This window comes from Ascaphus truei, chromosome 20 (assembly GCF_040206685.1).
Source record: "Ascaphus truei isolate aAscTru1 chromosome 20, aAscTru1.hap1, whole genome shotgun sequence".
Lineage (NCBI taxonomy): Eukaryota > Metazoa > Chordata > Amphibia > Anura > Ascaphidae > Ascaphus > Ascaphus truei.
Genome location: NC_134502.1, coordinates 5,388,626 through 5,409,803, shown reverse-complemented (window position 1 = coordinate 5,409,803; position 21,178 = coordinate 5,388,626). Strand labels below are relative to the sequence as shown.

At 42.6% G+C, this 21,178-nt stretch overlaps 1 protein-coding gene across 1 annotated transcript in view; it reads right to left on the bottom strand.

The window, feature by feature from the left end:
* Positions 1–1,732: 1,732 nt before the first annotated feature.
* The window catches only part of LOC142471219 (uncharacterized), a 31,051-nt gene continuing 11,605 nt past the window's right edge, over positions 1,733–21,178 (bottom strand). The window contains 7 exon segments of the mRNA XM_075578018.1: positions 1,733–3,723; positions 3,725–4,874; positions 8,018–8,125; positions 9,305–9,452; positions 9,944–10,003; positions 16,472–16,588; positions 17,174–17,280. Of these exon segments, the coding sequence (XP_075434133.1) occupies positions 3,555–3,723; positions 3,725–4,874; positions 8,018–8,125; positions 9,305–9,452; positions 9,944–10,003; positions 16,472–16,588; positions 17,174–17,280 (1,859 nt within the window). The 3' untranslated portion in view covers positions 1,733–3,554.

Sequence of the window (21,178 nt, the reverse complement as noted above, 5' to 3'; positions counted from 1 at the left end):
TTACCGGCACTCCAGCGGGGTTTGGGACCTGCTTCTGACTGTGCCCATGGAGCTGGGTACCTGCACCTCACTCCGGGGTATCAGGAACCCCTTACTCAGAGAGAGGAGGGGCATTGTGTACCGCAACATCCAGTGCTATTTCGTCAGCCCATAATCCGCACACCGGGCAACCACAGACGTCCTATTCCAGTAACAGTCCTCTAAGTAAGCCATCTTCACCCTGTGGCACTAAACTAAGTGACAAGAACCAGTGTGATTCCCTGCTTTGTATAGCGTGAGCACGACACCACTTGTTTTGAGAGCTTGCAATCCGCAGCTCACTTTGTACTATAATTCCCCGCAGGAAGTTATAGCCCAAAGCCCAATGATCCATACCCCTGCCACGCGAACAAAAAGCCTGTCACGGGAGACAAGGACTTTTAACACATTTATACCGGGATCTTTCACTAGGCAAAACAAGGTGGTTGAATAAAATGACGGTTATTCAGGTAAACTTGTGTACACACAATGAAATACAAAATACAGATAGAATGTAACTGTTACTGGGGTATGGGGGCTGAAATAGACTTTCCTAGAAGTGCCTGCTTCAGCAAAACGCTTACCCTGTCCCCACCACGTCACTGGAGTATGCCTGGAACAAGTAACCTTATTCCTCAGAACTGGTCCTCCACTAGACTAGGCCTCCCTGGCACCTCAATGCCCCTGGGAAACCCAACCAGTGCTTCACTGGACCAGTCCCAAGATTATCTGTAAATCTGTAGACAGAGACAGAATGTGATTGCGACAGCCCCTTTCATAGACTTCTGTGTCCTATGTTTAACATGAACAGGGACTTCTTGCCACTCAGAGCGTGGGAACTTTTCCCACCAGCCAACCAGAGCGGGGATCATCTGGCTGATTATGTCAGAGGAAGGGGCGTGCCAAGCCGCACAGAGCGCAATCATGGCCACCTGCCAGGCTCCACAGTGTCTCAGAGAACAAAGATGGCTTTTGGGCCTGTTCCTCTGCCCCTCCATGCTAAACCAAATGGCCCGACACCTCTGGACATCCTGGTTCTCCTTTCAGCTCAGATGTCTATGCAGACACCCTGGCACCTATGCAAATGCTCAGGCTGACTGCATTTATATTTATACATACAGTATAACACACAATGAACCATAGTTTAATAAATTATAAACCTTGGAGAACCTTATTTATGTGTGGGAAAATGGTTTTGGATACCTGGGCTCGAAAACCAGGAGTCTGGGGAACTCTGTGCAGCCCAATGTAATTCACCCTGCGTACCCACAAATAGTGAGTACGTGACAGTGATATAATAGGCGCGAACACCTCAATATTAATAATAAAAAATACATAAATATAACAACAATATTATGTGATCAAAATGAGTGAATATGTGATAAAACATCTGAAATCCCAGCTCAAACCCTCCGGTGGGACCTGTCTTCACGGGTTCCAAAACACAAGAATGATTGTCAGGAAATCCAGGGGGAGCATATGGGAGAGAAGAAAACAGCAACACACACAATATAAGTGTAGACGTAGGAACACACTGGGAGTATAAAGATGGTAATCTTGGCTCTATGTCCAGCCTACTCACAGGAAAACGATGTTCAATGGGCATTTAAGGGAATAATCCCAACAGAATGCAAATGAGTCCCTTCCCTCCGATGTCACCGAGATAGATGTGCTCCAACGATATAAAGAGAGATAAGAACTACATAGCACAGATCAATAAAATAAATTAACTTTATAATAAAATATGAAAAACGCACTCACAATGGTGCCAGTAAAAAAAGCATGTATCACATAATAGTGAACCACAGATTCGATCACAATCTCTCCAGAACCGCCTGCAGTGTGACGTCACCAGCGCGACCAGGTTAGCCACGAGTGTGCCGACACGGTGAGACCAATTCCCAAACATTTTCTTTATTTCTTGTTAATCAGGACATTTTTGCAGAAAATAAGTGCAAATTGAACATTCTAGAAACAAAACACCTAAAAACAGGGTTTCCTATCATGAACAGGTTTTCTGTGATCCATGTGTGGGTTTACTAGCAAGTCTTTCATTTTATGTGGCTTTTTTGATGCATAGAAATATTTTATCAATAAAGATTTTCCCACGTGGGACAATCACACAGATTCTACTCCATGTGTTCGCTGGTGTGTGACAAGATTTTCAAGGTGAGGGAAAAAATAATATGCCATGGGAAGTTCCATTTCTCTCTTGTATGAGTTTGTCTGGTGTGTAAGACTTGAGTTTTCAGAAAAGCATTTCCCACATTTAGGCAAAAAAACATTGTGAATCGTGATGCAACAAAAAGCGGCTTTCCTAAAAATATTAAACGTAAGTCTCTCTCCTTTGTGTATTCTCTGACATACTGTAAAATTCGATTTGGAAGCAAAGTATTTCCCACATTTATGGCAAACATTATTTCTGTTCTGTACGAGTTGTCTGGTGTTGAAATTTGACCTGTGAGTAAAGCAATTCCCACACAAAGTTCAAGCATAAGGCTTTTCTCTTATTTGAATTATCTGATGTCGATTATGAGAGGACTTACTAGAAGTGTTTCCCACAGTCAGTGAACGTATGACATTTCTACCCTGTGTGGTTTCTTTGATGTATAACAAGATTTGGTAGCAAAATGTTTTCCACATTCACTTCATTAATTAGGGCTTCTTCTCTCCTGTGGTTAATCTCTGATGTATAATATGACTATATTTGTGAGCAAACCATTTCCCACAGTCATTACACTTATGTGGCTTCTCTCCTGTGTGTGTTATTTATTTTTTTTGTTTCAATTTTTTTATTGTTTTTTGAGAGAATGACATCAAATAACAGGTTTTAACATACATCTGTTACAACTTCACAGTGTATAAAAAGAAAAAGTATTAAACATTATATTACAACATAAATAGCACTCTTGATAAATTAACTTACATCCGCTGAATTCTACAAAAAATGATTAACAACCTATTCAGGAAGCAGCCGCTTCCGAGCTTCTCTCTCGGAGAAAATCAAGGATAGTGGAGAAAAAAGCAAGAAAGAAGAGGGTGGGGGGGGGGGGGGAGAGGAGAAATGAGAGGAGGGGGGGAGGCCTGTTAACTCCAGTCTTGTATGGACCCTATGTTTTACTGTTAATTGTCTGGCCATACTGACCAAACCTTATGGAATTTATCGACCTTTTGACCCAGCTGCGCCGAGAGGAGTTCCATTAATCTTATTTCCCTGACCCGTCTCAGTACTGTCTGCTTGGAGGGGGTGTTTATTTTTTTCCATGCCGTGGCTACCGAGCATCGAGCTGCAGTGAGGACGTGGCTTATCATTTTGTTCTCTTGGGGTTGTAGATCCTCTATTGGTTTAGCCAGCACCAGTGGGTCCACCTCTATCTCTAGCCCCAGGAGCTCTCGTATCATTGTTTGTATCATGATCCAGAACACCTGAATTTTTGGGCAATTTCACCAGATATGAGCCATGTCTCCTTTTTGCCCACATCCTCTCCAACACAGATCTGAGGACCCGGGGAAAATCTGGCTCAACCTATTTGGGGTTAGGTACCAATAAAACAGAATTTTGTAAATGTTTTCTTTAATAGTTGTGCAGATTGATGTTTTAGAGCCTGTGTGTGTGTTTTCTGATGCACAATAAGACTACATTTGAAAACAAAGTCTTTCCCACATTCATTGCATTTATAAGGCTTCTCTCCTGTGTGCTCTGAGATGTTCAGCAAGATTAGATTTGCGGGTGAAGACTTTCCCACATTCATTGCATTTGTGAGCATTCTCTCCTGTGTGTGTTTTCTGATGTACATTAAGACTAGATTTCAAAGTAAACCGTTTCCCACATTCTGTGCATTTATGAGGCTTCTCTCCTGTGTGTGTTATCTGATGAACAATAAGACTAGATTTGTAAGTAAACTGTTTCTCACATTCATTGCATTTATGAGGCTTCTCTCCTGTGTGCGTTTTCTGATGTTTAACAAGATTAGATTTGCGGTTGAACTGTTTCCCACATTCATTGCATTTATGTGGCTTCTCTCCTGTGTGCGTTTTCTGATGTGTAATAAGATACGATTTGAGATTGAAGTGTTTCCCACATTCATTGCACTTGTGAGACTTCTCTCCTGTGTGCGTTTTCTGATGTTTAACAAGATTAGATTTGCGGCTGAAGTGTTTCCCACATTCATTGCATTTATGTGGCTTCTCTCCTGTGTGCGTTTTCTGATGTGCAATAAGATACGATTTGAGCTTGAAGTTTTTCCCACATTCATTGCACTTGTGAGACTTCTCTCCTGTGTGTATTTTCTGATGTACAATAAGATCAGTTTTGAAAGTATACTGTTTCCCACATTCATTGCACTTGTGAGACTTCTCTCCTGTGTGTATTTTCTGATGTACAATAAGATAAGATTTGCGAGTGAAGTATTTCCCACATTCATTGCATTTATGAGGCTTTTCTCCCGTGTGTGTTCTCTGATGTATAATAAGATACGATTTTAAAATAAACTGTTTCCCACATTCATTGCATTTATGAGGCTTCTCTCCCGTGTGTGTTCTCTGATGTGTAATAAGATATGATTTTAAAGTAAACTGTTTCCCACATTCATTACATTTATGAGGCTTCTCTCCTGTGTGTGTTTTCTGATGTACATTAAGATAAGATTTGTTAGCAAAGTGTCTCCCACATTCATTGCATTTATGAGGCTTCTCTCCTGTGTGCGTTTTCTGATGTACAATAAGATGAGATTTGCGAGTGAAGTGTTTCCCACATTCATTGCATTTATGACACTTCCACTCGGAGGGGAAATTGATATTTTCCATAGTCCTATCTGTTGAACACGCTGCAGGGTGAATCCAGCTCATGGTTCCATCTGTTGGAAGGAAATGCACAGTGAGTGTATCATAACAGTGAGTGTAATCCAACATTTCATTCACTATGAGCATCATTTGACAATGAGGGGTGTTGGCTTTTTGGTTGCAACATTTTTGAGTTTGGTTATATGTTCTATGACACTTTATGTATTGGCTGTCCTCTCTCTATATGTAATCATTACAAAGACAATTCAGAACTTGAATATGGAAACAAAAGAAATAGAAAAAAAAGACTCCTCTCCATGCTTCTAAATAATATCACCACCCTGTAAGGTAAAGGCGATGCTCGTAAAGATGGGCCACAGCACTTCCCGGTGTGCCGCTCCCCATTGGTAGCAATCACATGTTCGGGGATCTTCCCCAGAGTGACATACAGAAGCAGAGGGGGCTCTGATCAACCCAGAGAAAACTGGCATTTTAAGGATGATTTACCTAGAATGACACGAGGACCTAAAGTATGGCATAACTGGTCCTCAGCCATAGCAGGTACATTATTAGAGTAATCTAAAAGTTAAAATAACAAAAGACAAAAATGCCCAATGCTACATCCAATGTGACAAAATACATACTGCAATACTTCAGTGCTGATATTCTCATGAGCAAGGGTCATTTAGTTAAACCCTTTGGCCAAAGCATTATAAGCCTGCAGCCACGTCACAGCATAACCAAATTGCAGGTATTTACACTACCTGATAAAATTCTCATGTACCTCTGTTGGAGGGAGAATAACCAAATTGGGTCTGTCACAACAGGAACATGAAAAAAACTGCTACTTGGAAAGTGGGGCAGGGTGAGCTTAAGGGGTTCTTGAGCTTTCTAGGAAATTGTGTGTTTATTGATTTTAAAGGTTAAAATAAGGAATGCACAAACAGAAAGAAACGACAAAAGCTCAACTATTAATACTCATAAAATAGTATCAGAAAGAGTGGGGAGCATGGGGAATATATTGTATACACACAAAAACTGAACAAGACTGATCAGCAAAAAAGAACCCCCTATTGTAGCACTCAACCACAGAGGAATGATATAAAGGATATAATATCCTAAACGAAATTCATCACAAAATATAATTATATATCACATATAGAGGGGTAATCACAGTTAAAATAAAATACAATTTTTTATATATCAACTCTTCTAAGTGCTCAAAAATAATATAAACAGATGGAGAGGCTGATAATTTCAAGATAGGGGTTAATGGCAATATAAATGCAAGTTGCTTATACTATTGTATTTTAAATCCCCTAATGATCTTGACCGGACACCAAACAGTTAAACACTACCTAGAATCCACATTGATCTTAGGTGGTAACAGACCTGCTTAATAGCATAATAGTGTTGAATCAGTGGTTCCTGGAGTATGCCAGCCGTGTGTGTAGTGTAAGGCCCAGGCCATGGTTAGTGCTTGCTTGCTTTCGCTTGCTGCTGCTTGTCACTGAGCCCCTACAGCCGCAATTAAAGCGGCTTTAGTAGGGGCTCGCGCATGCTTTCCCTTGCTTGCTGAGGCGCGCTTGAACAGAGCCAACAGTGAAATTTTAAATTCACGCGCTGACTCCGCTCACGTGACGCCTCAGCAACCAATGGAAGGAGAGCAGGGAAATGTGAATGTGGTACTTATTGTCTGGCGCCAGCGGAGTGAGTGAGTGAGAGTGTGTGTGTTGATGTGCGTGTGCGTGCGTGTTGATGTGTGGTGCTGTCAGCCTGCGGGAGATGGAGGGGGCTTGCGCTGCTGGGGGGGGTGGGAGCGGGTGATGTGCCTCCATCTGCCCGATTCCTGTGGCTGTCAGCCTGCGGGAGATGGAGGGGGCTTGCGCTGCCGGGGGGGGGGGGGAGCAGGTGATGTGCCTCCATCTGCCCGATCCCTGTGGCTGTCAGCCTGCGGGAGATGGAGGGGGCTTGCACTGCCGGGGGGGGGGGGGGGAGGAGCGGGTGATGTGCCTCCATCTGCCCGATCCCTGTGGCTGTCAGCCTGCGGGAGATGGAGGGGGCTTGCGCTGCCGGGGGGGGGGGGGGGGGGGAAGCGGGTGATGTGCCTCCATCTGCCCGATTCCTGTGGCTGTCAGCCTGCGGGAGATGGAGGGGGCTTGCGCTGCCGGGGGGGGGGGGGGGGGAGCGGATGATGTGCCTCCATCTGCCCGATTCCTGTGGCTGTCAGCCTGCGGGAGATGGAGGGGGCTTGCGCTGCCGGGGGGGGGAGCGGGTGATGTACCCCCTTCTGCCCGTGTGTCTGTGTGTGTGCATGTATGTGTGTGTGTACATGTATGTGTGTGTGTGCATGTGTGTGTGCGCATGTGCATGCATGCGTGTGTGTGTGTGTGTGTGCATGTATGTGTGTATGTGTGTGTGTGTGTGTGTGTGTGTGTGTGTGTGTGTGTGTGTGTGTGCATGTGTGTGTGTGTGTGTGTGTGCATGTGTGTGTGCGCATGTATGTATGTGTGTGTGTGCATGTATGTGTGTGTCCATGTGTGTATGTGCATGTGTATGTGTGTGTGTGTATGTGTGTGTGTGTACCAGTGTGTATACCAGTGTGTATGTGTGCGTGTGTATGTGTGCATGTGCGTGTGCGTGTGCGTGTACCAGTGTGTATGTGTCTGTGTGGTGTGTGGTGTGTGATGTGTGTGCGCGAATATATTAATCAAAGTTGCACAATGTTAATAAATAATTTATTTTCACATGTCTTTTTTTTAATTTTTAAAATATTATATAACATACACACCCACACCCACACCCACACCCCCACACATATACACACACACACACACACACACACACACACACACACACACACACACACACACACACACACACACACACACACACACACACACACACACAGGTTCCCCAGTGACACACAAACACACAGACCACTTCAAAGTGACACACACACACAGTGATACCCGCCTCCCAAGCGCTTGCTGTCTCCTCTGCCAGGACAGCAAAAAGCTCCTGGTAGAGCGAGCGGCAGCAAGCAAGAGCGAGCAGCAGCACCACCAAATTCTTTACTATGTCCCAGGCCTTAGTGAGATTGAACTAGTGAGTTCAATAGTGAGTGAGTGAGAACTAAACATTTAAGAACTCGGGGAGACTATTTATTAATTCTGACCCATGTTCCATGGAGATTATTATCCTGTATGTTACTCACCTGCACTGGTGTCTGGGTGGATTTGCCCCGGTTGAATGTCCTTTTCTCCTCTCTCTTCCTCTCCCTGCTCTTTAATTGATACAATATCTAGATTTTCATAGTGGAGGCCTGTTAGTTCCAATAGAGGATTAAACAGATGTGTATACATTTACACCATACATTGTAGCAGTTTAAAGATATTATAAAAATGTATATTCATTCTTAAGAATCTTTAATGGACTTGTCCCATCTCAAAATTAATTGGCCCTACAGTATCTTCATAGGATTCACATATAAATTAAGATAGAAAAACATTTTAATTGAGAGTTTTTTACCCACAAGGTTTAAATCGCCATTTTAATACACTTGGGACGGTGTTCTGCTCTAAAACAGCAGAGACAGAGACTGCAATCTTGTGTCTCTGCTGATAATATCTTTTACGTAATTGGAATCAACCTTGAGTGGGATATTTTGGTTTAAGTCCATAACAAACAAACACAGTTCTATATATAACTATTCAAAAAGCGCTACTCAACTAAATACTAAATTATTAACAAGTGCATTAATATTGAAAAAAGTATATATATGATATAAATATATTATGCTGGTGAATGTATGTATTGTGAAAAACATCTAGAAAAACTCTAAGACAACACAGCTAAATAAAACAACAATTGATAGTTTTTAAGCAATAAATCAGCTGGTGTAACAACTCAATATCCATCATCCACTGCGGGGTAAACAAATAAGTCCAAAAAAGTTCATAAGAGCTCATAGCTTCCAGCTGGATTTAGTAGTAGTAGTGCAACCCTGTGGCTTCCCTGATGAAGCTGAGTACCCCGGCGAAATGCGTAGGGTGGAGATAGCCAAGTAAACAGAGGACATTTCCCAGCCCCCATTGACTTTCCTGGACGAGAAGGACTGAGTGCGCATGTGCAACCACACGCCGACAGAGCATATCGACGGGTAGGTTTGAGGATGGAATCCGAACTACACTATAGGGAAGCTGTGTCTGCAGCCCGAGCGACCCTAGAGGATTTGTGCAGGAGAGTGATCAAGGGGAGAGCTAAAGGAGAGACTCCTCAAAGGCTAAATGCTTAAAAGAACTTCCCAAATGTGAGTGCAACCATTGGATGTTAGTTAATACACTGATTAACTTTTGGAAACAAATTGCGCTATTGTTTCTTTTTTATTCTTGTCCCTTTTTTATTTTCATCTCTACCATTTTTGTTACACGTGAGTTTGTCTGTATGTCACTTCTATTGAATCTAGCAGGAAGCTATGAACTTTTTAAAACCATAGTTCTACCTGAACTCCTGTTTAATGGGATTCCCAAAGATTTGAGGGACTTGTAATTCTCCATCATTACATCCTTGTAAAGCCCCTTGTGTCCTTCTATATAGTCCCACTCCTCCATAGAGAAATAGACAGCAACATCCTCACACCTTATAGGTACCTGAGACAGAGAGAATCCCATTCAGCGTTCACATAGAGCAATTTATTCTGTAATTACTTATAAAGAGACAGTAAAACAAGAACATGCAGAGAATCAGAGAGAAGATAGAATAATACACACAGGTCCAGACAGAGCGTGGTCAATAAAGGGTAACTACTGTACTGGCTCTAATTTGGTATGTTCCAAGACCCCTGGCTGATGGTTTCTCCTTGCCATATTTCCTTCTTGAACAGGCAAGCATACTGTCTCTTGCAGCCAGCAGCCATCTGGAGAAGTCACCTCACCTATATCCTCTGGAAAAGTTAATATAATTCACTTCTCCCTTATATTTGTTACCTGCCCAGCCCATCCCCCCTTTTTGTTAAATAAGGACTCTGTGTGCAGCAAAAGGAAGTGAGTTAAGCTGCCTGCCTCTACTCACTTGCCACAGTGAGCTTGGGACAGAACAGTCATGAATCTGGTATAATGTAACATTCCCCAGCAGTGCTCACCTCTCCAGTTAGCAGGTGGATGCTGCTGTGGGGGGAATTCTTCCTCACAGTTATGTATTCCTACAGAATGAAAGAGAGTTATGTATGAGATGAGAGATGAGGAGAGGGGATACAAGACAAGGAGGGGGGATATGAGATGAGAGGAAATTAAGGCATGATTTATTTTAAAAACCCATATAAAATTTGGCACATTTTGCTTTTTTTTTTAAATGTTGTATTATGCAAGTATTTTTACGTATTTGTATTCACATTTATATTGTATATCGATACCCATTTAATAAACTTTTTTCTCAAGTGGATTTGGATTAAATCAGGCAGGGTGGGCCACACTAATATCATAGATGAAAAGGGGGGCTCGCGCGTAAAAAGTTTGCTCACCAATCACGGGAGACCAGGTTAATCAAAACCTTTTTATACCGCGATCATTGATTGAGCAAAGCAAGGAGGTAAAATAAATTGTCATGTATTTCAGGAAAAGAAATACACACAATGTAACTTTACAGGGTTAACACACTTATTGGGAACGGGGCTAATGAATAAAATAGTCCTTTAAACGAAATTCACAAAAATGACCTCTGTAGGAGCCCTTTCCAATGCCCGGGAGGTACTCACAAACTCCTGGAACTGATTTCGGCATGCAATGTCAGCCGCGACCGCTACGTTCTCAAAAAGTGGGACTTGAAACATTTTCTCACTCAAAATCTTTGAAGCCGGCTTGCGTCTATTCAGCACAGAGCACCTTTGAATTTGCCGCTTGGAATCTGCCCCTCTGATTGGCTGGAACGCTCCTTATGGGTTTCAATGTCCCATTCACAAACCTCTACAGCCTATCAGAGCATGGGAATTTCCCTGCCAGCCAATCAGCGATTTGCCGGTATTGTAAAGCTGGGTGGGCAACTTTTTTCAGTCTGCAAAGGGGCATGCGCCAACATGGCACCTCTGCCTCTTTGCATACTGAGCCCACCCACTGTCCAGGCTCCAGAGTCAGGGTTCTGGCAAATGGTGGCTGGATAGCCCTGTGTTAGCCCAGGATGCAGGTACTCAAGCAGAACTGCAGTACCCCTCCTGTTCTAACAAATTGGCAACCCTGAGGCTTTCAAGTCCTGACTCCGAACAGACCCATAGGCACCAAGCTTGGTAGCTATCTGGTCCCTCGGAATCCATGACTTGGAAATCCCACAGTTCATTCACAGGTTATCAGTACATATACCTATTAAATATAACTCTTTAATAAAATATACTGTGTCCTATATTCTTGTGTGATAAAAATGTGTAAGTCCCTGTTCTGATGTCAGGGATGGGAGTGAGGGTATATATTGCCTATACTCACTAGCCTCATTCTTGGCACACTCTACAAATAACTTTTAAATCTTTTACACACAAGAAATCACTCTCACATTTATCCTATAGCTGGAGCATCCTCTGAACTCCTATACCAGGTTCAGGGTACATGGGCATTAATCTGGGCACCCTTCCTTATACCAGGGACCCCTCTTTATACTAGGGACCCTGTGTAAGATTGCAGGTATACATTAACCCCTTCACGCCCGTTTACCGTGTCTGGATGATGCTGCAGCAGGAATCCTGGCGGTGAGTCGTAAGAACGTTTTCAGAGTCAGAGTTTGCCTGGAGCAATGTGCTTGGCTGCATCCGAGAATCTCACTCGATTCCCAGATCCAATTTTTGGGGTATCCCAGAACTCTGGAACCCCGAAACATAGACACATTCTGTAAAGACTTTCTCCGGCAAACCCCCGCTAAAACTTACAGCCTAGAAATCTCTCGGTCCCAGCACCCCAGGAAAGGCAAAACACAAATAAATCTTTAGTGTCGCATAATTTGCACACAGTCACAGTAATGCATTTCTGACATCTGGGTCCAAGAGCTGACACACTGGGACCTCGACACACGGATCAGGGGTAACCAAGTGGGCTTAATATTTATTAGTGAGCCTGGTTACCCCCTCACCGTCACACCCTCCTGACGCCAGGAAGGGGAAGGAGTTCCCTGAGTCACCCGCAATACAGATCGTATGTTTGCTAGGAACCACAAGCTGCAATCTTGGGTTGCCGGAGAGACATTTACCAGGTGACACCAGCAGCAGTGAGGTTTTACAAGGATACACACAGTGTGACGTAGCAAACAGACGGCGATTTAGCTACATGTTGGCGCATGGTCTTGCCCATACAACGCTTTTTATTCAGTGACAAATTGTGAGTGTGCATTTGTCGTGATTCATGTCATTAAAACTTTGTATTTGGATTTTACACAAGGATCGGGCACTTTTCCTCTTCTCGTTTTTCTAATAGGTATCTGTTGGGAGGTTGTTGACCCCAAAGAAGAAGCAGCCCGGACCCCAAAACTATCCATACAAGGTTTACCCAGCATTGGGTTAAAGGACTTTATATTTTCATTTGAACTTTAACATTTATATTTTACCACTTTTACTTTTTAATATTGTTTTACCATATATTATTTAGTGACATCTCACATTTTACCCACCATCAGAGCCATCACCACCACACAAAATTTGCACAATTTAGTGGTTATTATAGCTGTGCTGGCTAGGATATTTGGTGTTTTGTTGTGATTCTGGGGGACCACGATTCAGGTAATCACCTTAACAGGCGCTGTTTATTAATTTCTATCATTTATATCTATATTTCTGTCTCAGGGTTACTGAAGCTTAATAAATTGAGACAGGCAGATAATGATTCCTTATTTCATACAAAATGGAGTCTTTGAACTTTTGATGTTTTTATTGTAGGAACATGTACAGAAATGAGGCAATGGAGTATCTCAGTTCTGGATTTCCACAGACGGCTCAAATCACAAGGCTTGACAAAGCACCTAAGCCATACGAAACATGTTAGAGAACTTGCAAGCACCACGTTTTTGGATTTTAATCAATAAACATTGTTCTTGGTCACCACGGCCAGCGTTACTTTTTTTGTCTGTGCACCATCTTTTTCCTGTTTGAATCCTTCCCCCTCCTTCTTAAAGCAGATTAACATTCCTAGAAGAATATTTGTTAAGTCTGGTCCAGTAATGAGAACATAGTTTAAGGAGACTCCTTGGAATTGAACACTTGAATCAAATACCACCTGGATTTGACCAGGTTTATGGGGGTGGAAAACGCCAAATAATGGTGGTACCAGCATTCTTCGCCTTCCTTCAGTGGAGGAGTGGGTTCTGCTAAACACTGTCGAATATCTTCTGTCTGAAGTCCATAAAGTGGCGCTTGTCTCTGGCTTCCTTTCCAAGTTGTAACGCAGCAAAGCAAGTCTAGAGAGGGCCTGTTCTCTGTTGTTTGGGAGACATCCTCTGGGTGAATTAAATGGAAGCAGGTCACCAAACTGTTTGATTCATCTGTAAAGAGGTCTTTATCCATCATCCTCAGTAAATCTGTCTTCCATTGATGGAGCTGGTTTATCATTGTCTTTTGTTGTCTGCAAAGCTGTACATCCTATACCATTTCCACACTTCTCTCATGTAAAGATATCTCTGTAACTTTCAGTGAAATGCCTTTGTTTCTCCTTGTTGCCAAGCCCTACTTTTATGTCAAAGTGGTTAGGCCTTGGTTTGAAGAGAGATGCACGTCCATTATCCAATGTTTGTTTATAGGGCATCGACGTTGTCAGGTCTGTGCACTTTGGCAATGCATACGTCACACACAATTACCCATCCCAGGTCAAGACTTTGGGAATACGGGGTGTTATGGGATCCATTGCACTGTTTGCAGACTTTGTATACCCTCAAAATATAACTGACAAGCAGTAGTAAGACCTGGGTCTCTTGGTCTAACAGTGGGACACGATCAGCTATTCTTTTGAGGTGAGGGTGATGACGTGCCATGTCTGGTGTGGGAATTTAGCTATTTTCTGACATCTGACTACACTCGTATAGAGTAGGGAGTGGTATCTTTATTCTACCATCTATGGCACACGTGATGTAGCCATTTGCTCTACTACCTGTTGTCTCGATCAGTCTTGTGCATGTTCTGAGTGTGTAGGGGGGAAGCATTGTCTCATATGTTGTACAAGTCAAAGAACTCTGACCTAACTAAAGATCAGTTGCTTTGATCATCAATGATGGTGTACACTCTTATAGCCTTTTCAGGTTGTCACTCGGGGTGTACTACAAGACATATTTTAGAGCAGGATCTCGCATCAGGTCCTTCTCCACAAACCTTGGTGCACTTGGATGTGACTGATGGTGGTTTTACTTTCACTTCTCCCTCTCCACTATACTTTGAAACAGGGTTGGGGGCCTTGAGTCAGTTAGGTTTAATTGTCTCTGGATATAAAGCTGCTACATGTCACTGTCACACTCTGTATATTTGATAGCGTCTTTACAGTCTCTGAATAGGTGACTTGTGGAAGTGCAGCATTTGAAGCAAACTCCAAGTTCCTTGAATAGGCTCCTGGGTTCCTCTATGGTGGTGATGTAGTGGGTACCCAGAAATTACCCAGGGGGCTGTGACCCAGTGTCCGGTAATTTCCGTTCTGCTCTGCTCCCTCAGTCCTCCTCTTGGAGAACAGCAGGAGCAGAGCAGCAGAAGAGACTTACCTGTAGCCAGAGGTGGAGGGTGATGAGGACCGCTGTGAAGGATAAGGAGCTGGCTATCCAATATGAATGCTCCTGCTCCGGTAACGTTCCCCGGCTCCCACCGGCACTGGCTGTGATAGGATGTGTTCCGCTGCTCTTCCTAGTTCAACATTGATGTTCTCTGCTGCCACCGCCACCAGGATGTCTGCCGTTGCTCCCACAATGTTACCGTGGTTCTCCTCACCCTCTGCTGCCGGCAATTCAAAGCTGTCTGGCCCGGGTACTTGGTACCCAGCCTTGCAAATTTTCTATTTTTCCACCGGATACCCGGCAATTTTCAGGAAAAACTACTCTGTTGGCGTCACTTGTGTCATATGGACTGAGATAGGTGTTCTAGTATTTTTGTATCTTGTGACTGGTCTTTCGTTTCTTTAAATAGCTTGTACTAGATACGGTTGGTGTACCTAGGGCTGAAGATGTCTGCTGTTGTAGTTGGGTGTGTTGCTCTGTCCATCATATTGGTTCACAACATTGAACCGTAAGGTGGAGAAGGGTTTATTGGATGCCTTTGGTGTGTGTGTTGGGTATGCGTTATGTGCAATAGTCCTTGCTGAGGGGAACCCTGCAGTCGTCTCTTACATGCAGTGGATGTAAGGTGACTGTGTGTAAGCATGAGAAAGGGTGTTCTCTGTGTTAACGTACCTGGATTGCGAGCTTGGTGTAGTGCATCCGTACACATGTGTGTGGTTCACTGTGGTAGATGTAGCTTATGCTTGAAGATGCTGTTCCTCTAATTCATGTTGAGTCTCCCTAGCTTTGGCATCTGTAATACCCTCCTCATCGGGTAGAGATGGTGGACTGGCGTTCAAACTGGCATGACTTATTAAATAGTCTCTGGTGTGCTGGATCTTCTAAAGCTATTGGATTTCTCCAGTGCTCCGCGCCATCTTGTCTTCCGGCTTCTTCAAAGATCTCACCTTGGGCTTCAGCAGCGACGGCTTCCTTTTCTACATGTAAACCTCTAAGTTTGCTTCCAAATTGGTGTTCCAACGTGCAGAGGCAGCGGTGGATGCAGCCATGTCCCTTTGCTCCTCCTCTTCAATATGGGCTCTCTCAAATTTCATGGCTCATTTCGACAGTAATTGGCCCTTGCACGTGTTGTCTTGTTTAAAGACCTCTATGAATGTCTGGATGCGCCAGAGCTCTGTGAGGTTCTTTCTCTGACTTTTAGCTTCCGTGATTTCACGCTACATGCGGCCATAGCATTCCAGATCGATTGTTTTTTGTAGGTCTTGCCTCTTGCAGGCTTTCCACAATTATTGGTTCTTGTCAAGTAGGTGATATATGTTTCTGACAGTATTTGGTAACGTGGCTGGTCGGTCCTTAATTTCATCTCTGACAAAAGCCAATCAATGGGACTATCCGCTCACGAGCAAAATCCTCTATTGTGTCCAAACTCATCTGTTCTCTCCTTCTACATAGTCATGTCCCTTTATTATTTTGTGCTCTCCCTATGCGCTAAGTTGTCTTGTCTGTCCCAGGCTCTGTCATTGTATAACTGCATCTGTCCCTGGACATCGGTTCTCAAAGTAACACACATACGCACTATGACACTATGACATTATACAGATGCAGCGGCCGTTATTCGAACAAATCACAGAGCCGTTTTCGTGTGCGCTGCTGTACTCCATGCGGCATTAACGCGGCCATTCGCCCCCCAGGCACAGACGCTTATCGCGGTTGCTTTGTTTGTGCATGGATCCTGGTTTCTTTTTGTGCAATGAAATGTAATGTGTACAGTACTGGGCTACTGTGTCAATTTCAGTGTTTAACACAGTTTAACACTAAAATGCAATTTTCTGCACTCGCGTCCTAAGGCGGTACAGTAAAAGAAATCCCGCGACATGACATGGGTATTCCGAGGTATACAACGCCTGATGTGTTCGAATAACGGCCGCTGCATCTGTACAGCAGCTCTCACCTCTCCAGACAGCAGGTAGATGATCTCCTGGGTGTGATTCAAGATCCTCTCAGTCATCTTCTCATTATTAATTGTGTTCATCATCAGCGAGCCAGTCAGATGCTCCAAGAATGGTCTCTGGGACAAAAGATAACATGGGAGATGTCAGAAGTACAGATATAGGGAATAAGGGCATTTTCTGTCTGTGTCACTGTGCATTTTGAAGTACAGAGAAGAAAGACTATGGGGCATATCTATCTGTGTCTCTTTGCAGTGGGAGGGATAGATATGAGCGAGCCATCAGCTCCTTGTACTTTTTCATCATCAGTGTTACTTAGGAACTCCAAGAATGAGCTCTGGTCCTTGTGGGAGTGTTTCTCCACTTGGGGACCTCTGCAGTTAGGAATAGTGACTGTACTTGTCCTATCACATCAATAATAGGAGAGAGACCAACCTGAAATACTATGAGGAAAGTTACCACATTTCAGGAATCCTCAAACAGAACAGTATCCTGCACTAAAATATAATCTGTGCTACTTTATTTAGAAGATAATACTGTTGTGGTTCACAGTTATTGTGGATATGTTTGTGCTTTTCAACAAATATGGGGTTTAGGTGGGAGGTACAGATGTAATCTCAAAGAAACACAGATGCACTGCAGGGCCCTTATATACAGAAGGAGATACGAGGGGTGCCATTATGACCTTCTGTAGAAGCCCTCACCTCTCCAGTCAGCAGGTAGATGATGTTTAGGGTATGATTCAAGATTCCCTCAGCTATCTGCTTCTTGTCCATCATCATTGAGTTAGTCAGATGCTCCATGGTGGGCTCTGGAACCAAACAGAATAGGTAAGATCTACAGATCTGAAGCAATAAGGGCTTTTCCTGTCTGTGTCACTGTGAGGTACAGAAGAGAAAGACTATGGGTCCTATCTATCTGTGACACTTTAAAATGGGAGAGACAGATGTGAAGAAGTGATCTGCTTCTTGTCATTGTTCATCACCAACGAGTTATTCAGATACTTTAAAAATGATTCTGGTTCCTGTGGAAGCGTTTCAACACATGGTGGTGTTATGGATTACAGGTACTGTAGCATACGGTATATATAGCATAATTGTTATATGTTACAGGTAGCATAAGGTACATATATAGTATAATCATATATCTTAGTACAGCTTAGAGCATACTGTCAGAATATTAGCTATTTTTCTTGCCTTGGAAATAATATCAGTTACTAGAATTTTTGCAGTTAGGATTTTTTGGTCTGCTGAGAAATGGCCAGGATATAGTGTTAGGACATATGTCGTTGGGACACAGGTACTTACAAATAAAAGCAGAAGTTGTTTGAGTTGTAAACACGCTGTGGTCAAACTGTAAATGCCAGTAACACACTTCAGTAGCCACAGAAGATGTTCACGTGTCACTCGTCCATCACGTACGCAATATACGAAACACACAATAAAAGTTAGCGTAACGCCATGTTAAAGATCAGAACCGAAGTGGCGAGCCACACTGAGACGAGACCTAGTGAGACTGGCGTGACCTATCATAATATCTTGGTGTTCGTGAGTATGATAGGCATACTAAATAAATAATCTCTGCATAGTTAGAAATTGATTGTTAGCTTACTGTTAACTATTAGCTGTTAGCTTGCTGTTAGCTCATTCTGTGCAATTTTGCTTATGATGTTATCTGGTTATTGTGTTGTATCATAATAAACAACATACCTTATCTTATACAAACTCTGAGTGACCTTTCTTTATAATAATCTCACAATACCCTGACACATAAAGGGTGTGAGGCTGAGAGTTCTGCAGGTGAAACATCGCGATGAGTGCTTCTGCCTAGTGCAGAATATAACTCATCACGAGGCATTACCTGGGAGAAGAAAGTTTGGCATTGAGCCCAGATTATTTGGCGCCCATACGTGATTGATACTCATGAGTTGTATAAATAAGTCATAAATCTTATGTTACCCATTTAATCTTTGAAGTACACGTGTATGCTATTTCCTCTTTATAATAGAGTTGGTACAAATTTCAATCGTATATCATGGCTGTCATGGATTTTGCACGAGTTGCAGACCTAAATGTTTTAATGAGAAATCAGTATCACGGAGATTTGATTGATGGTGAAACTCTTGCATTTGAAATTCAATTTGGTCCATGGGTACCCGGTGCTAGATACTCCTATATAATAGTAGATACTACAGCTGATCCAGTCACATATCAATACATACAACAGGCATATAACCCGTTGACACATACAATCATTAATTTGACATATAATGCAGCGACTGTTATTTTGGGGCATCAGCCTGTAATTGCTACAGGCATAGACAGACACGGTCCCATTAATTCTGGTGCAAAATGGGGAGAAAATCGCACACACTTATTTACACCAGTTACATTACTTGAGTTAACACAAGCTGCACGGGATGTAGCGACAGAGCGTGTTAATGCTATTGCAGAAATCACACTGCTAAGAGAAATTATTAATGTCTTCTTAGCAACAAGAGGAGCTCAAGCGTTAATTGACGCGCCAGCTCGGGTCCAAATCTGTATTCCTATGGCCAATATTAAAGCAACAATTGGTCAATTACCTACTAATCCAAAAGACATTGCATTGTGGCTTAATGAGAGAACACATTCATTAGATGGAGTTTATCCAACACCCACACCACAACAAAAGCTTGCTTTGGTGAATGCTTTGCTCCCGGCAGGTTTGTCAATCACATTGGCTGAAGCACGAGACTGGGATTCAGTAATCAGCAATGTGTATGAGAAAACTCACGGGAAGGTTACTATTTCATCACTGGCAGATACGCTAGGGCAGGTTAATAAGACTAGTGGGATAGTGGCTGCTTATATTTTAGGGCTACGTTTTACACAAGGCAACCATGAGATTGTTTGGGGTTGTTTAAAGGCACTCATTAAGGGCCAGGGCCTGCTGTTAGACCTTGAGAGACAGATAGAAGGTTTACCAGTAGAACAAAAAGCAGAAAGGGTTCCTGAAATATTAAAAAATACATATACTCTCGTAGGCAAAACTCTGACAGGAGAGAACGCAGGAGCGCCTAAATCGCAAACCAGTGACAGGAAGCCTGACCGATCTGATACAGACAAGGGGAGAAATTTTCCTAAACAAAACAGAAAGTGGAGAGGATCATACAATCAATATCAGACTCCAGTTTATCCTAGAGACGAACAGTGGGACAGAAAAGGTAATTTTCAGAGAGACTGGAAATCAGACAATAGGGGTTATCAAACTCAAACACAGAGACAAGACACTCCTACTGCACAAACACCACAAACTACACATTATGAACAGCCACCTCGTTATGAGGGTGGGGGGTCCAGATATAATCTGAGAGAGTACACTAGGACTCCCGACAGGTACGGTCAGAACAAAGGTAGCGAGGTCAGATTTCGTGACAAACGCACAGATTATAATACACAGACCTCCGGACTGACTAACAGTCAACGCGAGGTTAAAAAACAAGCTGCTACTCCGGCAACCACAAAGAAATCTGTGGGCAAAGTTACACAACTGCCTACAGAGCCTTACGAGGAATGAGTAATTTGAAATTACTCATTCAATACAAGGGAAAAGATTATAACGTTTTTTTAGACATACAAGCAGAAATATCCCTTGTAAGAACTGACATTTGAATTGATGAAGATTATGTACAAAATATCACGATACAGACAATTGAAGGAGAGGGTACTTATCCTTCGTATTATTTAGAATTAAAAATCAATGGTAGAAACACTTATGTCAAATTAGTTGAACATATTAAATTAGGATGTGATTTTCTAATTGCTTTTAAGGATGTTGCTTCCTTCATTCAAATAAAAGAGGAAGTGGCAACAAAACCACAGGCAGAGCTGACTGTGAAAATAGACTTGGATGCAATCATCACAGACCAAGTTAATAACAGTGCATTTATTGATAAGGCAAAGTTATATAATTGGTTAATGACACATAAGTATATTTTTCAACAATGGGAAAATCAAGTGGGCTTAAGGAAAGGTATTGTACATGACATTAATACATGTTCTACATTTCCAAAGAAACAGGCCCAATACAAAATTAATCATGCCGCCTTACCAAGCATACAAATTGTAATCAATGATTTACTTAAACAAGGGGTACTAATTGAGCAGTTCAGTCAAATGAATACTGCAGTATATCGTGTGCCTAAAAAAGACGGAACATGGAGAATGGTGTTAGATTATAGGGAAGTTAATAAAGTGACACCTTCAGTGACAGCACAGAACACACATTCACCGGCAATATTAAGCGGATTACAGCGTAAACGCTTTAAAACCGCATTTGACCTAAGCAATGGCTACTGGTCACACCAAATTACGCCTGAGAGTTATTGGCTAACGGCATTTACCTGGAAAGGTAAACAATTAATCTGGTCACGTTTACCACAAGGTTTCGTGAATAGTCCAGCTTTGTTCACAGCAGACGTAATCTCACTATTATCTAAATTTGAGAATATTGAAATTTACGCGGATGACGTGTTTTTGTCACATGAAACAGAATCAGAACATTTTAAAGTCCTGACAGAAGTATTGCTTACATTGACAGAGGCTGGTTACATCGTTTCGTTAAAAAAAATCACGGCTTGCAAGAGAAACTGTGACATTTTTAGGCTTTGAAATAGCTGGAAATGGCAAAGGCCTCTATAGTAATTACAGAGAGAAAGTTTCTAACAT